Source organism: Fimicolochytrium jonesii, assembly GCF_025526975.1.
Source record: "Fimicolochytrium jonesii strain JEL569 chromosome Unknown EV422scaffold_35, whole genome shotgun sequence".
Classification (NCBI taxonomy): Eukaryota; Fungi; Chytridiomycota; class Chytridiomycetes; order Spizellomycetales; family Powellomycetaceae; genus Fimicolochytrium; species Fimicolochytrium jonesii.
In genome coordinates, this window is record NW_026515702.1 from 296,209 (window position 1) to 313,765 (window position 17,557).

General features: G+C 51.2%; 4 protein-coding genes across 4 annotated transcripts; all 4 read left to right on the forward strand.

Annotated features, from left to right (window-relative positions):
• Nucleotides 1-428: 428 nt before the first annotated feature.
• On the forward strand, nt 429-2,078 carry EV422DRAFT_509698 (auxin efflux carrier; the record flags this gene model as incomplete). Its single annotated transcript, XM_053068869.1, has 2 exons — nt 429-545; nt 618-2,078. The coding sequence occupies 2 exons, from the start codon at nt 429-431 to the stop codon at nt 2,076-2,078; spliced, it is 1,578 nt and encodes a 525-aa protein (XP_052921629.1).
• A 902-nt stretch (nt 2,079-2,980) lies between these two features.
• On the forward strand, nt 2,981-4,754 carry EV422DRAFT_282746 (uncharacterized protein). Its single transcript, XM_053065973.1, has 3 exons — nt 2,981-3,899; nt 3,982-4,273; nt 4,351-4,754. The coding sequence occupies exons 1-3, from the start codon at nt 3,243-3,245 to the stop codon at nt 4,710-4,712; spliced, it is 1,311 nt and encodes a 436-aa protein (XP_052921630.1). The 5' UTR covers nt 2,981-3,242; the 3' UTR covers nt 4,713-4,754.
• Nucleotides 4,755-5,947: 1,193 nt separating this feature from the next.
• Nucleotides 5,948-8,912, forward strand: EV422DRAFT_501047 (chitin synthase 1; the record flags this gene model as incomplete). Its single annotated transcript, XM_053068169.1, has 5 exons — nt 5,948-6,668; nt 6,750-7,420; nt 7,494-8,318; nt 8,399-8,645; nt 8,743-8,912. 5 exons carry the CDS (start codon nt 5,948-5,950, stop codon nt 8,910-8,912), a joined length of 2,634 nt encoding a protein of 877 aa, XP_052921631.1.
• Nucleotides 8,913-10,331: 1,419 nt separating this feature from the next.
• Nucleotides 10,332-12,735, forward strand: EV422DRAFT_545224 (auxin efflux carrier). Its single transcript, XM_053071446.1, has 5 exons — nt 10,332-10,745; nt 10,842-10,930; nt 11,008-11,142; nt 11,219-11,939; nt 12,008-12,735. Exons 1-5 carry the CDS (start codon nt 10,620-10,622, stop codon nt 12,452-12,454), a joined length of 1,518 nt encoding a protein of 505 aa, XP_052921632.1. The 5' UTR covers nt 10,332-10,619; the 3' UTR covers nt 12,455-12,735.
• The last annotated feature ends 4,822 nt before the right edge of the window (nt 12,736-17,557 follow it).

Below are 17,557 nucleotides of genomic sequence, written 5' to 3' on the forward strand. Positions count from 1 at the left end.
GATGTGTCTACCGCATATCCTTCCGTGTTACGGCGGGATGTGCTGTTCCCGCCCAAACTGTGTTCATCGATGTCTTCTATGGTATACTTCTGGATGCGTTCTCGGTGATTTCGAGTAAATGTGGAAAGATCTATCTCAATTTGGAACGTGAAATCCCGAAATGTAAATGCGATGCAGAATGCGGAGGTATAAATATCACCCTGGAGATAGACAACCGGCGTGGAGAAAAAGTAAGGACTGGCTTCCCTGGTGCCTCGGATCGCTGACCTTGGGACAAAGTCGTGAAAACTGAATTCGAGCGACGGCCATATCGATATTCGGGAAATTCTGAACTTCTCCGCTTGGTCCCTTCTGTCGGCGGCGTCACCTTCACATCAAGCGACCTTGATATTGCAAGTTGTCTCAAGGTATCGGACTTTCCTGTGACCATGAATTTCAAATCTGTTCTGCTGCCAACACTGCAGGCCAATGCGGTGATTGCCTTGACTACTCTGTCTGGGGTTGCCCTTGGTCGATTGGGATTTCTGACACCTCCCATTCAGAAGGTAGGTCCGAATCAGTGTGGAGTATCTTGACTACGGTTGTTTGTGGACATGTCTAACATGTTCTTACTTAAGAGCCTGGCCAAGATCAGCTACTGGCTTCTGACACCCGCGCTCATTTTCAGCAAGATCGCAAGTACGGTCGACGTCGATCAATTCGTCAGCTTATGGCCGATCCCAGCCCTCTTCCTTTTCAGCTCGGTTGTTTCGTACTTCCTTGCCATCATTGGTGTGCGTTTCCTCCGCGGAGACATACAGAGCAACCGATTCATGATCGCTGCAATTGTCTTCACCAACACGGTGACCATGCCCGTGCCGGTCATTATCGCGTTGACGCCGATGACACCAATTCTATTTCGGCACGCCGGGTCCGCAGGAGAGGCTGTTGCGAATGGTATCTCTATGGCCTTATTCTTCACGGTTTTCTCTCACATCTTTCGCTGGAGCATCGGATACAAGCTCTTGGACGCCCCCGCTATGAATGAGCTTACCAAGGAACAGGCCGGCAAAGGTTCCCTCACCGCTGATGGTCACGAATTAGATTCTTCCGCCGTCACCATCGAAATGCCTCCGTCCATCGTGAACGTCCGCAGTTCAAACGTCGCACGCACCACACAGCACGCCCCCGCTGTACCCGTCAAAGCCGAATGCAGACCGCCGGGGATCTACGCGGCGGTATCATCCCTTTCGTTGCAGGCCGTCGCTGCTCGTCGATTAGCATCGTTGCACTCATCGGGCGGGCTTCCCCGAGTCTACGATATGAAGGGAAATACGGTTCGTCGGGCTAGCATTGGAACGTATTTTCCTGAATACGTGGGAAAGGACCAACATGTGGAATTGAAACCTATGGCGCATGAACATCGACGAATTTTGCAAGGAGAGGAATGCGCTCCAAACCGGTGGAGCGATCGCTCAAGCAACGTAACGGCTGCAACGCCGGGCTCGGAATGCATTGCCTGTGACGATAGTGCCGCCGGAAAAGAACATACTTACTTCGACCGAGTTCGGAGTGTCATAACGAGTATCATCAATCCACCTTTCGCGTCAGCTCTAGTATCGCTCTGCATTGGGCTTATCCCGACCCTTTCTTCCGTCTTCTTCACGGGTCCTGTACGCTTTGTCGGAATCTCTCTCACGTCAATAGGGGATGCCTCCATCCCGTTCCAATTGATTCAGCTTGGTGGTCGGCTTCAGCGAGGTCCAACCCGCGACCACACGACAACCATGCCCGCCTGTGCAATAGCATATGTGGCCTTCTGCCGCCAAGTGATGGGTCCTTGCATAGGTCTCGCATTCTTGGCTCTGCTTAAGACCGCTGGGTACACCCCGAAGGATCCAATGCTAGCGTTTGTGCTGCTTCTTGAAGCCAGCACCCCGCCAGCTCTCAACCTAGGCGTGATTGCAGAGCTTCACGGCAAAGGTGAACGAGACATGGCCAATCTCCTTTTCTGGACATACATCGTGGCCATACCGGGCGCCGCGTTTTCGGTCGTCAGTTTCCTGCTTTTGCTTCCAAACTTTGTATCTCCGCGCTGATAACGTATCATATAGGGACGCTACATGCTTTTGTCTTATTGTATAAAACCGCGGGAGTTCGCTTTCGCCCCCATTTTGCTTCCACCACTTTGTATCTCCGCGCTGATGTATCATATAGGGACGCTACATGTTTGTCAATACATTTATCATTGTATAAAACCATGGGAGTTCGCTTTCGTCCCCCCCCCCCCCCCCCAATTTGACATTTTGGCATTATATAGATGCACTGGATAAATCTTGGCACGAAAATATGTATGAATGACGATGTTAAGAATAAAGTCGTAGTACGATACGTAGGTACAGTATGAAGTGTCCTGCCCGAAAGTCGGTCAATGTACTTGCCGTTACCAGCAGTAGCCTTGATGGCGCCTTGATGGCTGCGTCACGTCGAATCCCGTGTTAGGCTTAGGGTTTTGTTCCCGGGGTGGAATTGGCTCCGGATTGCACACGTAAGCTGTTTATTGCGCAAGGTTCCATACTTTGAATGTTCGTCTGTCCCGTGAGACCGGATCCCATGGGTTCGTCGTATTATGATCGTCGTTCCTACCACGTTTCTATATTACTCTCTACATGACGGGGACGCAACCCTGGAACGTTCTCTCGGCCCTCGGGGAACATTCGGTTTCGGACGCGTTTTGAGACAACGTTCCCGTCCTGAAACAATTTGGTTGGCGCTGTATCGGATGTATCCTGTTATCGAATGTTCCCGCTTTATATACGAGGCCGACACCCACGTTTCCCCCCCACTATAATACGTGGTCCACCGGGCAAGCGAATGGTTTCGAACAGCATCCTGCTACATGTGCGCCGTTTCACAAGGAACTGGACCTGGATCTCAATCAATGATGCTCGCTCCGAGTGGATTCCGGATCATGAGCTGGACGGCATCCAACGGTGTACATATTCCAAGATCCATCACGGAGGCTTGACAATTGATCTTGAGCTCATCAAGGATGCATCAAAGTACTGTGTATTAGTCGGTCAATGTGCGGTGGCTTCGGCTGCTTTGCCGTCCGCATCGCCCGGCGGTAAAATGGTCAGCATTGCGCCCGTCAGAATACATATGCATAACGAGGCTGTCCCGCCGGCCCCCGTCTTGGCCTATGTTCGCAAAACCGTTTTGCTTGCAGCTCCACAATCCCCACCGCATCAACTGAATCAAACATGAGAAGTGCTTCCCTGTACGCTGTGCTGACCACCAGCGTCATGTTGGTCGTCGCTGCTTCGACGGCAGACCAATCCGACACCGCCGTCCGCCAGATTGCCGCTGTGACCCATTCCTCTGTGACCAACGCAGCCCCCGGAACACCTTCCGGGACTACCCCAGTGCAAGAAACCGGAAAGAGCGCATCAGCCCAGGTCACGGCCGCGTCGTTGCCCGAGCCGCCAACACCGCAATTCGGAGTGCCGCAGGAGATTCTCGGCGGGATGAAACGGACCGATTTCGATTTCGCTGACGGACTTGCCATCGACTTGTTTTCTCCAACGCCGCGGACATTGACCGTAACGCAAAACCGATCGCCTTCCGCACCGGCCAACCTCGTTACGGGGGCTCCAGGAGGACCCTGGTTGGCGGCGCTTCCTTACTCGTACGTTTTGAAGCTCAACGAATCCAACGTGAATGACCTGGTTGCGAAGGTGGAGCTCCCGTATGATCCCGCGGTGTTGGCGGGCATGGGATTGACCGAGGACAATACCTACGTCGGAACGTACAGCCCGACGACCGGCGGATGGGTCATTGACCAAACGCAGCGCAACGTACACCGCACGGAAAACAAGACTCGCATCATTAACATGAATTCGTACGACGGAGAATATCTGGTAAGGGGTTTCAGATGCGATCCGAGCACACAAATGCCACCGGCTCAGTTTTCCTAAATTTCTTCATATCGAAACGTACTAGCTATTAGCGCGCAATACAACCGACACCGCCGACATTTTCCTGCAATACGGACAAGGCGCCTCGCGCGAGCTCGAGATCATCCGCGGCGGGGCCTTGCAGGAAGGTGTGTGGGTTGATGGATTCACCCTATCGGCCCGCGTCGACGGCAACCTCGCGGTGAAAGTGAACGCCGACTTTGGAACTTTTGACCAAGCTGCTCTCCCCGCCGGATTCCAAGCCGTCACAACCTACACTTACGTGACAAACTCCAGCGACCCTACGGGCAAAACGAGCCTGGACGTGAAGCTACCCTGTAAGTGTCTCCCCGGAACCTGAAAGAAATCTTCACCCACAGGTACCGGAATGACATCTCCCCTTCTTGTCCCACAGTCAAACCCGACTTCCTTGCAACAAGGAAGATCGACCCGGTCGATCTCCGCGTGGCGCGTATGGACACAGGTTCCAAGACGTTTGTGGTAGACGAAGCCAGCCAGAAGCTGGACGTGGAGCGCAAATTCGCCGTGTTGGAGAGGCAGAACAGTCTCGATGGGCAATGGCTGCTCGTCTTCAAAGCGCATGGCGATGTTAACGTCACCCCCACCGGAACGCCTAGGGATGCAGGTATTGAGGTAGTCAAAGCGACGGGCTCTGGAGGGGAAGCCGTTATCAGCGTGTCGTCTCCCCCCTTAAGCGGACGTTCGGCGGCTACAACCATTGGGGCGATAGGAGCGGTGGTGGCATGGTTCATGTAGTACACGGTCATTGTAATGGTCTTCTTTCATGGCATGGTTCATGAAATACATGGCAAATGTATAGTGGTCGTCTTTCCTGTCAATCAATACATTAGAGATGATGAGGAGTGCAAGGAGGATGACACACAGACACGGCAACTAATAGTGCGACCGGGGCCGGCTGGGCCGGGACCGCATGCGATCGCGCTAGATGGAACCGGGATGGGGCCCCTGCCGCACTCACTAAGCCTGTTGTCCGACGCACTGCCAACGGTTTGGAGCGTTAAGGGGAAGTCGAGCTTATCGGCCATGGCGTTGGAATGCGATGGCGAACGCAATGGTGTGGGGCGGGGTGCTGTGCGTCAAAGGAGAAGAAGCCGGGTGGGCCTTGACCAAGTTCGGACGGTGGGCAACGTGGCTTCAATGCTCCGGATGCCTCCAGTCGAGTTTGTTGCAATCACTCATTCAGAGAACGTTCTTGTATTTGCATGGGTCCACGACGGCGTGCTGCTTGGGCGTACTGTAAGCTGCTTACGGGAGTCGCGCGTTACTGCCCAAAAGTTCGAATCGAAGCGTCTCCTGGGCATTGGAAACATTATGCTACTCGACCCCATATACTGTGGAGACAAACACAAAAGGGTTCGCCGCTTCGTCATCCGATGTTCCTGGGTAGGCGGCTGACAATAGAATTCCGCGGGATGCACGGTCCATACATTTCTTTTCCATCGTTACACTGCCATAACAACGTATTTAAACCGCAGCAATGCGGCCTTTTCCTTCGCCATCCGTTCTTGTACATGAGCGTGCATTCGCATGTACCAATCGTAGTTGCACAACTTCCCCCAACAGTTGCGCATCCCCCGATCTTTGGCGGGATTCGATAACGCCGAAAGATGTGCCTGAACTCGCTGCGAACCGTTCCAGATCGACAACCTATTGACGCCGAAAGCAACCCCATGCTCACGACCATCGCCTTCCCTTCCTCTCTTTCGACGAGGAGCACAGAGGCTGACATCCCACCGTTCGTCGAGATACCGACTGCTCCTCAAAGTTTTGAAAGGCGACCGAATATCGCAAGGATTGGCTCCGGAGACGTCAGATCTATGCCACCAGCCGAATGTCACTTGAGTCGGTTAACCGAGCCTTTCCACTCGCAAATCGAAAATGGATTTATGGTCCGTAGGCAGAGCGGAGGACCAACGCGGCCGTACAGCTTGACAATGCTTGGAAATGTGAGACATCCCGGACGACCTTGGATGCGTTATCCTTCCGATGCTCCGGTAGTTGTCGGCGGAGTCAAGTGCAAAACCTGTTCCGGCCGAGTTGCAAGAGCACCGGGCTTTCGGAAGCTATTGCCCGAGGATGCCAAAGAGAATAGTCATTTGTGGATGTGGTCAGCGCGGATTCTGACTTGTTGCTGCTTGCCATTTTGTTTGAGAGCCATGGGCAACAGGGATCGGATTGTTCAGCAGGCCTGGCGCGAGAAGATTGCCCTCTGCCTCATTATTCTCATCTTATCTGTGGTGGTCGCTTTCTTTACCGTCAGTTTGCGGAGAGTGCTCTGCCCTAGTACCACTTTCGCAAATCTTTTGCCAATATTCGATGCCCAAAGTCACAACGACAATCACGGAGATTTAAACGGCATTCTGATCAGCGGCTATAGGTATAGCTTTGATGAGGTGCAGCGAGAGCTTGCTCAGCACAGTATCCACATGGGGGACGAATGGAGGGGCAAGGATATCACAAAGCTTTTTGCAAATGACCGGCAGAAGTGCGATGCATACGTTGTCGTCCCCTATACTGACGGTTGTGATTTTCCGGAGCTGGTCTCCATATCGCGTCCCCGGGGGAAATGTGGAACAAGGAGCTGGTTGAGAAGAATGAGTAGTCGAAGGGCCAGGCGATACATGGAATGGACAGACCTCGCTATTATTTCTCAACAATCACCAACACTGAGTTTCACGGTATTCAACGGAGGTGAGCACACTCATATTTCCGCACTGTACACGCATATTTTTGGTTTCTGGACTGTGAACTGAAACTCCTTTCTCTTTACAGCTGTCGTGAATGTCACCGAGTTCTTAAGCTCAGCACATCCTCACACGGAGGCCTATAGCTTCATCTTCAACGGCGTTGGGAAGGATGGGACACACCTTTACCTTCGCAACAGTAACGCGCATCGTGCGATCAAGTGTCTTCTCAAGCCTTACCATGTCGGATACATTGATGTGGAACCCATCGGTTGCATCGCTGGTCAAGTTCTTGAAACGTTGACGCTGGTGATCATTGGCGGGGTTATGAGCACCAAATTCTTCATGGCTCTTTGGTTCCATTGGTTCGGTTTGCCCAAACTGGAGCCGACCCAATTCGGACTTCCAAAGGGCAGCGGGAGTTGCGCTGTCGCTGTGAACGATGACAGCCCCATCGTTAGGTCTTGCATGTTTGACGAGAGCCATACCATGCATGCCATTATCTTGGTGACATGTTATTCGGAAGGCTACGATGGACTACGGACAACATTGGACTCGTTAGCTAGTACGGACTATCCAGACAGTAAGAAACTGCTGTTTGTGGTCGCAGATGGAATGGTAACTGGCCTGGGCGAGGAGAAATCTACGCCGGCAATCATCTTGGGAATGATGCAGTTCGACCCCGGCATGACCGAACCGGAGCCAAAAAGTTACGTCGCCGTCGGGCATGGCGGAACAGAGCACAATATGGCCAAAGTTGTAAGTCTTCCGAATGATTGTTCTAAATGGCAAATGAGTATTCATCTTACCTTTCTTCCTCTCTTTCATGTAGTATGCGGGTTACTACATTGTTGGAAACCATAAAGTTCCCATGATTACGGTCGTCAAATGCGGTCTCCCGTCGGAAGCAACCTCGGTTAAGCCTGGGAACCGTGGAAAACGTGACTCCCAGATGATAGTTCTGAACCTACTGAGTCGCATTTTGTTTGACGACCGGATGACGGCACTTGATTTTGAAGTCCTTACGGCTATGGACAATATTGCAAGCGCCGCGGACAAGTACGAAGTTATACTCATGGTGGACGCTGACACCAAAGTTGCTCCCGAATCCCTAAAGTACATGGTGAACGTGATGAGAACCGATCAGGCGGTAATGGGTCTCTGCGGGGAGACTCGTATCGCGAACAAAACGGCTAGTTTCACGTCGGCTATACAAGTTTTCGAATACTACATCTCTCACCATCTCGGGAAGGCCTTCGAGTCGGCGTTCGGCGGCGTCACTTGCCTTCCTGGATGCTTCTGCATGTACCGGCTAAAAGGGCTTGGGAGAGATAACGGAAGTATTGTGCCCATTCTTCTCAGTCCGGACGTTCTGGAAGAATACTCTGAGAGTGTTGTTGAGACGCTCCACAAAAAGAACCTGCTCCTCCTTGGGGAGGATCGGTTCTTAACCACTCTGATGTTGAAAAACTTCCCCAGGCGGAAGACGATCTTTGTGCCGCGGGCCGTTTGCTACACGATAGTGCCGGATCGGTTCAAAGTTCTGCTCAGTCAGAGGAGAAGGTGGATCAATAGCACATTGCACAATTTGCTCGAGCTGGTTTTGGTGAGGGATCTCTGTGGAACGTTTTGCTTCAGTATGCAGTTCGTCATATTGGTAAGTGAAAGTTTTTTTCACTCACGGGAGCGGCGGGATTTGCAACCGCTGATACCATTTCTACATTCACTATCGTGTAGCTCGAATTGATCGGAGCCGTAGCCTTGCCCACTTCTATGTTTTTGTCGATCTATCTGATCTTATCTGTTTCCATCAACAACAACGCCGAACTGATGCCTTTCCTCATACTGGCGGCCATGCTGGGTCTCCCTGGCCTCCTCATTATCGTCACCACTCGGAAAAGGGCTTACGTTCTATGGATGCTTCTGTATTTGTTTTCTCTACCCATCTGGAACTTTGTGTTTCCAATCTACGCCTACTGGCATTGTGAGTATCATCGCGCCCTTCTGAATTGGCTGGTATCATCGGCCATTTTTGCTATGTTACGATGCAAGACTGATTGTCTTCCTAATTTTCCTAATAGTCGACGACTTTTCATGGGGTAAGACGCGAAGAGTTGAGGAGAAGGTTCGGGAAAGAGCAGAAGGGGAAATGGAGAGTCAGACAAAGGCGCTCCCTGTGATCATGAAAAAGTATGTCTTGGTGCTATATTTTACAGGCTTCTATATTAAGCTCACATTCTCCACGTCATAAAGATGGATCGAATGGGTAGTGAGCAGCGAATGCGAGACCATCCGGGAATCTCCAGAACTAGGCGCTGTCTGGTAAGTTCCGCGGGAGATTGTCCCGTTCCGGCATACGGAAGTTCGCCGTTCGTCAGCATTATGTCGCGAATTGGAATCAAGGTACTGACCTAGTTCAAATTCACCTGCGCGCGCGCAGGCGGTCTACGGAAGTCACTGCTGAAACCAGCGCTCCCAGTCAGGGTGCGATTCCAAACCTTTCCATTGCAACATCGGACAAGGGAGTTTTGCACCCCAACGATGGCCACAGTAGCAGGAGTTGGGGTTGGAGGATGTCGGATGGTGGGACCTTGACTTGTTATGGTTGTCGTCGGCCGTCAATCCATCCGCATTCACCGAGCCCCATGACCCGCTTGACAAATCAATTGCCGATGCCAACCATACTCTCGGGCCGACGAAACGATCCTTGGCTTCCGCCATCACTTATGGTGGGCGGTATCGACATAGAAGCTTAGCGCGCCGGAACTATCATATCCTACCCCCAACGGGAGCTAAATCGCCGAACGAAGCGAGCGGGGAATTTGTAGCTCTGGAAATCAGTCAATCTTTGGCATTGGGAACGATCATTCCAACGCACCTTATACTTCGGGCGCTTCGTTTATCGTTTACGGCCGATCTTGATCAAGTCCGGCAGACCATTACGTGCGTAACTGAATAGGCAAAACCGTTTGCGGATCTCCTATTTTGGCTTTGTACATGCGTCCATGTTGTTATTGAGTTTCTATATACGTATAACCTGTGTCCATGTATATGTACATTTTTAAATATTGTGCTTGGACTTCTACATTCCCGATTTTCTAAGCTAAGCCGCCAGAGGATTTAAGCGACAAGTGGGTGGATTATGGCCAAAACATATGCACCGCTTGGATAGTGTGCGTTTACGGAAGGATGCACTCAAAGGTTGCAATTCTGGACTATGGGAGATGTACCGTACACCGTCTGTCCCGTACAATCACCTTCGTTACGCTCTAGCCAAACCCCGCCGCAATAGCACTGCGAAGAGCCCCAAGATGCCCGTACCAAAGGCATGAATATGCTTGTGGTGGCGTTGCGCTTATTCAGCAGAGAGCAAACCGGAATGGCAAATGGAACAACGTGCAAGGTGAAATTGACAGCAGCCGCGACAATGTTCCACATCAGGAATTGATGATGACAAGCCCAACTCCGCCCTGCGCCTCCCTGAGTGGCGCCACAACGGCGGTACGATGATACGATCGCACGCGTCGGGGGGGAGCCGAATCCACGGTAACCCAAACTCGGGGGATCGCTGCCTCCGGGCTATCGCGAACGCATCTTCAAACGGAAGGTTCTCCGCACGGAAATTTCTGCGAAATGATTTTTCTATGGTAACCCAGAGACGCTTTATTATGCATCTGTTACCCGTAGACCGCAAACGCGCGCGGTTTCATGAGGACCTCATCATTGTTCCAACTGTGCTTGAGAGGCCGAAAAAAGAACTCATTTGTCAAGCCACTGTGGGATCACTGTAAATATGAGCTGATGAATCGTACATGCTGTGCAGCAAAGAGACTTCCATGCTCCCTTGCTGCCGACCTTCTCTGGCGCTGTATATGATAAGTAGAACATTGAGATCAGGAATCGGACCCCGTCCCTTCTACGTCCATCATCTGGAGCTCGCCGTTTGGTCACAGTCAATATGCCCGCAAGCATTTTTGTCAACGTTCTTGTGCCAACGCTACAGGCCAACGCCGAGATCTTCATCACAACGCTCAGCGGGGCCCTGCTAGGAAGAATTGGAGTCTTGACATCCGACCTGCAAAAGGTAGATGCCGTCCGCTGGTCAGACTAAGGCTTTGAAAGCGGCCGTCGTGCAGAATTCCGGAGTTATGACTTATGCGAATTTTTTCTTTTCCCGAAGGGCCTGGCAAAAGTCAGCTTTTGGCTTCTCACCCCAGCTCTCATATTTTCTAAGATTGCCTCGACTGTAGACTCTCAGCGGTTTATCTCGTAAGTTCGTCTTCCCGCACTCGGACTACATGTTCATTCCTTCGTTCGGGTTAACTCATTGGGCATCCCCACATCAGACTATGGCCCATTCCCGCCCTCTTTGTCTTCAGCTCCCTCATTTCCTACGCACTGTCGTTGATCGGATGCCGATTTCTGCGCGTCAGTCTTCAGAACCAACGTTTCATCACGGCGGCAATCGTATTTACCAACACGTACGTAAGAACGGATCCGCATGGCGCAATTTGGCATGCCTTCGACACTCACTCGTTGTCACTTTCACCATTTCAGCGTTACAATCCCGGTGCCGATCATCACCGCCTTGACACCATTTACGCCGCTCCTTGTTCTCGCAGGCCAGACTCCGGCGGACGCCATCTCGAGCGGCGTCAGCATGGCCTTATTTTTCACACTCTTTTCCCACGTGTTTCGCTGGAGCATTGGCTATCGTTTACTGGATGCTCCCGCAGAGAAGGCCATGCAAAAGTTGAAGGACGATCCGGAGATGAATTCCACTCTCGAAGGTCAAGAACTCAAACCTCGAGGTGTCGATCGGAACGAAATCGAACTTTACAAGAAAGGGTTTGACGTTGTTCCGGAAGCTGACATACAGGCGACGAGCCAGCTCGCGCGTGCGAGCTTGACGGGGAGGTATCCCGAGAACCTCCCATTCCTCACCAACCACTCCGATGAGTCGCCTGCGTCTGTGCCCGGCGGCAACTCGCTGGGTCGCCCACTGCCCATTCATCCGCCGGTGGCACGGCGCATTTCGGACGCATGGACGGGGAGTCGTCGAGGGTCAGCTGATGACATCGAAAGCGTTGCGTTGATAAACAGGGAAGAGATGAAAAAAGCCGACGAACAAAGCAGCGCTCCGCCGGAGTCAACGGAACCGGCGGCCGCACCAGGACCGGGGTCCATATTCAAAAAGATTGTATTGAAATTCTGCGATTTCATGAACCCACCCTTCCTCTCGGCTCTTGTCGCATTGTTTATTGGATTCCACCCATCGGTAAGTATGCCACCTTCAAGTGTTTCCGTCACGGCTACTAATGTTTTCTACGCAATTCGTTTTCGCAGTTGCAAACTTTTTTCTTCAAGAAGGCAGGCTCTTCGATTGGTGCTAGCCTAACGTCCGTCGGTGAGACGTCCATCCCTTTCCAACTGATCCAGCTCGGCGGACGCCTGCAACGCGGCCCAACTAGAGATTCCACGACGACTATGCCGAACAGGGCGATCGCGTTTGTTGTATTCTGCCGCTTGGTTCTCGGCCCACTGATCGGACTCGCATTCGTTGGCCTGCTCACGATCGCCAAGATTGCGCCAAAAGACCCAATGCTCATTTTCGTCCTCCTCATGGAGTCTAGTACTCCACCCGCTTTGAACCTTGCCGTCATCGCCGAGCTCCACGGCATGGGAGAAAAAGATATTGCAAACCTCCTGTTCTGGAACTACGCTATCGCAATACCCGGCGCGGTGCTCACGGTGCTGCTTTATCTGGTCCTCATCCCATCGTTTGTACGATGAGATGACGGACGGGCCACATCAGTTTATTTTGACATTTTCGTTATAGTATGAAGTTTTCCATTGCCGAGCTTCGTTGTCATTTTTACAATTGATTTCAATGACGAAGGCGCTAATGTAGATATCGCTTAGGCCCTCTTCGGTCTTGTTATGTTTCGATCTTGTTCACTGAGTATGAATTGTACCGCAAGGTAGTCAGCTAAGAGACTATACAATTCCTCTGTGAACAAGGTTCTTACAACCCTAAATTCTATCGTATGGTTTGTGCTATGGTGTCTGCGCTCTTAAAGAAAGAGGTGCTTTCGTCTGAAGGATTATAGATCAAGACAGCATAGTTAGCGCAACCTGATGCGCACAGAAACGCCCGCAGGTTCACGCAGATTCACGCGACAATCGGTATGGGCCACGCCCAGTGAGTGGGGTGTGCACGCGAAACCAGGTGACCGACCCTGAATTTATATATTGGAAGAAAAGCACGTCTCGATACCTAGTCTTCTTTTTCTTCCTCTTTCAACTCCTCTTCTCATTACTCTCGTAGCGTACGTTGATTGAATCTCGTTATTGATTGCTCGCTTCCTGCAACGTCCGCTCGATGGAATCCGATCCCGAAGTTACCGCAGTCGTCACTGTCGCCGCTCCTACCTTCGTTTCGCACTTAACCGGCACCAGTCTTGACGTCGGAGATAAAGCGCTGAAGAAAGTCAGGGTCGTTAAGAAGGCCCCTGCTGGTCGAGCGGGTGTCCTGACCCGGGCGGCCGCGTCGTCGAGTACTGACCCCTCCGCACTTGATATCGACGAAGAAGAGGAGTCTTTGGGCTCGTCCTACAAGGTCGTTATCGCGTCCGAACCCGCCAAAAAGGCTCACCAAGTAAAGATCATTCTCACGAGGGGCAAGTCTACAACAAAAAGCTCTGCGCCAGCTGCAACGGTTGCCTCTGTTCCGGCCAAGGTCACTTCTCAAGCCGAGAATCACGCGCAAGACGTTGTTAAGAGTCCTCCCTTGCGGACCGTTCCCACGGCTGCGTCTGTGCTCACCTCGCGCCCAGCTTCGGCCGGGGCTCACCAGAATCTTCCATCCCACGTTCAGACCCACCATCCTTTATTGCACGGCGTTGCCCAAGACCAAATTTGACCTCCGTATTGGCTTCCGTATGGGTTTTCGCACGGGTACCATTTCGGTCCGCCGGCTCCTTATCTCAGTTCCCAAGGTCCATCCGCTTCCGGCGCTTCGCAATTCGGTCAAAGTTTGTTCGTCCCGCAACCTGGTCAAGATCCTTTGTTGTTTGGAAGCCACGATCCACGCTTCGTACAACATCCTGGTCCGCAGCCGCTAACGCCCAGAACTAGTCCTTACCTTTCCCAAGATTCCTAGGTCCCTCCTGCACCTTTCCATTACAAACCGCCGGGTAGTTCCCCACAACAACACGCTCAGCCTCAAGGCCATTTTCAACCTCCGGCTCCGCATCCGGCCGCTTTCCAGTATCTCGGGGAGTACACGCAAGGTCAACCCGCGGTCTCCCTGGCTGCTCCTGCCGCTGGACCATATGGTTACGGTGTGGCTCCGGGCGTTCTTCAACAACTCCAAGCTGCCGCGGTCATTTTCGGGGTTCAACCTATCTCGCTCCACTCCCCGTCGTCGCTTACATCTCACGATCCCATCATTGCTGATACCTTGCGAAGCCGTGCTGAATACTCCCAGAACCTCAAGACTACCCGAGAGATACTTATCGCTAACGGAGCCTCGTTTGACTCGGGCACGTTGGAAGCAGTCATACGGCTTCAATACGTTGATCTCGCCAAATTGCATCCATATCGACACGTCCAACCATCCGAAACAACGATTACCCTCGCTCCTTCCGAGACCTTAGGGTTAGGGTTAGGGTTAGGATTAGGGTTAGGGTTAGGGTTAGGGGTTAGGGTTAGGGGTTAGGGTTAGGGTTAGGGTTAGGTTAGGGTTAGGGGTTAGGGTTAGGGTTAGGGTTAGGGTTACAAGACCCCCTGGGTTGGGTTTTATTATTGGGTTGCCTGGAACCCTAGGGACTTAGAAATTTTCGAGTTTTTTGGCTTTTGGGTGTGTTCTACAGTTCGAATTTTTGACTCTGAGGGGTGTAGTGGCCGGGGGTGTTGCGCACCTAGGCAAGTCGGGGAGGACTAGGTGTGCAAGGGCAAGTGATGGGTCATATGGGCGGTGGTGCGGGTACGGGGGGGGCAGGGGTGCCAATAGGGGGGGGGGGGTTGATATAAAGGGGACATATATGTTATATATACGTTATAGGACTTGTGCAAATTGGGATTTTTTTAGTGCCGATCCGGAGTTGGCGTCCTAATTGAAAAGTTGGCCCCATATCATATTCTCTAATTGAAGTACTCTCGGATTGGCAATCCGTGCGGAAACGGCTTCAGAAACTTAGAAAAACGAAATTTTCACGCGACGGGGGGTAAAAAGTTGGAAAATGTGGTGATATCTCAACATCTGGCTGACTATCCAGTGTTGGGCACTTAATGAAAGTTGATTGTAGCCTATGGTTTGCATAGCTGATGTGGTAGCAAATCTTGTGTAACCTCGCTTTTGGCTGAAGAACAGGGCCCCTTTTCAATTCTCAAATCGTGACCCCCAAGACCTCCTAACGAAAGACGCGAGTACGTATGTGCAGGCAAAGGGGTTTGGCCGTGTTCTCCAGTAAACATTTTGTGATTCCGCTGTGCATCGTAGACTGTTTGTAGGACCCTTGCGGTATGTTATTTACCAAAACTGTTGAACATTTTCCGGTTAAAGCAGTGTTCTACAGTTTGTCCATGCAGGTTAGAGGCACGTGACCTGGGCCTGCTTGCAGGGTACGCAGAGTGAGAGGGTTGGGGTTAGAGATTTCCCAGATCACTTATTAAATTCAGCCAAACTGTCTCTGTCATGGAACATTTAAAATGGTGGAAAGTAGTATTGCATTTATTGATTTAGAGTACATTGGAAAAGCGCACATTCAGAAAAGGGTTTTGGTGTAAAGTTATCAACGACATTCAACAGTACTAAAGGACTTCCGCAAGCATGTCACGGACTTGGTTCTGTCCAAAAGTCGTACGGCACTCAGGGTACCTGGCGCAGCGGAGACGGAAACGATGCTGACCGCCAATGCTATGAAAAGCTGAGCCTCCACAGTTGGGACATTGAAGCTGATCACGATGCTGATGGAAGAGTTCACGGATATTGCCAATGGGAGCAGCATCAGGCACTTCCCCATCCCCATGACCCCACCAAGCACGAGCAGGATCAATGACGGGTGCAATGCCTTTGAACCATCCGGGATTGAAACCAAAAGAGTTGAGAACGTCTCGGAAGCGCTGACAGTCTGTCACAGTAGTCTGTCTATTGCGATCTCCTCTGAATAGAACTCTGGTGGCAGCGTCCATGATGCCATTGATGAGACTGTAGTACTCTTCCACCGGCACAAGCTTCAAGGAGTTTGCGCCCATGTGCTGGAAAATGGTCTCGATCTGGTCCAAATGGAGATTCAAAACCATCTGTTCCGCTGATTCCAACCTGGCGCACTGAACTCGCACTTCAACTCGCATGCCAGTAATGTGGAGCGGGTGACCGTTGAGCCATTGACGTAAACCTCTCAGTGTCTCACTGCGATCACCAAGGCTGGACTTGGTTTGGGGCATTCGCGAAGACAAAGTCAAAGAGTAGGCTTTGAGCGCATGAACAAGCTTTGGGTAGCAAGTAACCCGAACATTGGCGTGACCCGCAATGTCAAAGCGGGTGGACCCAAATCCCTCACCAAGGATGGTGAGCATGGGAAAGGTGGCTCCAACTCCACGTCCATTGTAGCAAACCAAAGGAATGACACCACGAGTGTTGAATGTCTGACCAATGTCCCATGTGTTGAGTGCAGCATCGGGATGGTTGCTCACTTCCTGGTCAAAGGAGTAGGCTGGCAAAGTCTGAATGCGTTGCTTCATTCCATACTGCACAATGCGTACAGAGGGTGACACAGCACCAATGATGTCCTGGAACCCAGACATCAACAGATTTTGCCGCCCAGCAATCAATCGTGAGTGATCCGTGCTTTCCCTCACGATGATCGAATGTTCATTGTGAAGTAACTCAAGAATCCTTGCCTTTGACTCTGGATTGAATGGAATGCTAATGACACAAGGTCTGCTAGCGATCCGCATCCAACCGGCGAAAGCTTCACTGTCCTTGATATGCTGCATCACTCCAGACAGTTCAACCAAGGTGAAGGCACCAAAGAGGGTGGTCAGCTTTGTGGTAGGGAGCGTAAAGGCCATCCAGTCCACATCAAAGTAGCCAGTACTGCGGAAGACCCCAAACTGCTCATCCTGAAGGGCAGGAGAGCGATGGTGTTCCTCATGTGAAGAGCTTGAGCGAGAAGTTGGCAACTCGATGTCCTCACGCCCCTCATCACTATGATGATGAGGGTTGGAGCTGTGTGAACCAGAAATGGACAACTCCACATCCAAACTGCCGATGCTGGATGAGGTCTGGGAGATTTCGACCTGAAGGCTGGTGTTCGACATGGATGAGGTAAGGCTCGACGGCGAAAGGGTGTTGTTGGTGAATGCGGTGAAAGGCATGGTGTTGGCCCTGGTGTTGGCGATGGTATTGGTGTCGGTATTGGCGTAGGTGCTGAAATGTGGTGGTGGTGCGTGCTTTTGGAGGGAGGGAATCTGAACAGCCCTCTCCTTTTATAAAAGTCTGGCCAAAGGCAACCTGGAGCTGTTCTTCAGTTTTTTTCTGCAACCCTACCTTTTTTTTTTCCTAACTTTTTTTTTCCCCTTTTTTGTTTTCACTACTCCTTTTTTTTCGCGACTTTTTTTTTTCACCAATCCTTTTTTTTTTTCGGACTTTTTTTTTTCCACTAATCCTTTTTTTTTCGACTTTTTTTTTTCACTAAACTTTTTTTTTTCCAACTTTTTTTTTTTTCACTTAGCCTTTTTTTTTTTCGACTTTTTTTTTTCCACTAATCCTTTTTCTTTTACTTTTTTTTTTCACTAAATTTTTTTTTTTCGACTTTTTTTTTTTTTCACTTACCCTTTTTTTTTTTCGACTTTTTTAGGGTTAGGGTTAGGGTTAGGGTTAGGGTTAGG

Excerpts from the sequence above, each read along its gene's own strand:
- EV422DRAFT_545224 (XM_053071446.1), top strand. The coding sequence starts at position 10,620 with ATGCCCGCAAGCATTTTTGTCAACGTTCTTGTGCCAACGCTACAGGCC. Across the intron at positions 10,746-10,841 it reads TGACATCCGACCTGCAAAAG|GGCCTGGCAAAAGTCAGCTT; the intron begins GTAGATGCCGTC and ends CTTTTCCCGAAG. Across the intron at positions 10,931-11,007 it reads GACTCTCAGCGGTTTATCTC|ACTATGGCCCATTCCCGCCC; the intron begins GTAAGTTCGTCT and ends TCCCCACATCAG.
- EV422DRAFT_282746 (XM_053065973.1), top strand. The coding sequence starts at position 3,243 with ATGAGAAGTGCTTCCCTGTACGCTGTGCTGACCACCAGCGTCATGTTG. Across the intron at positions 3,900-3,981 it reads CGTACGACGGAGAATATCTG|CTATTAGCGCGCAATACAAC; the intron begins GTAAGGGGTTTC and ends GAAACGTACTAG. Across the intron at positions 4,274-4,350 it reads CCTGGACGTGAAGCTACCCT|TCAAACCCGACTTCCTTGCA; the intron begins GTAAGTGTCTCC and ends CTTGTCCCACAG.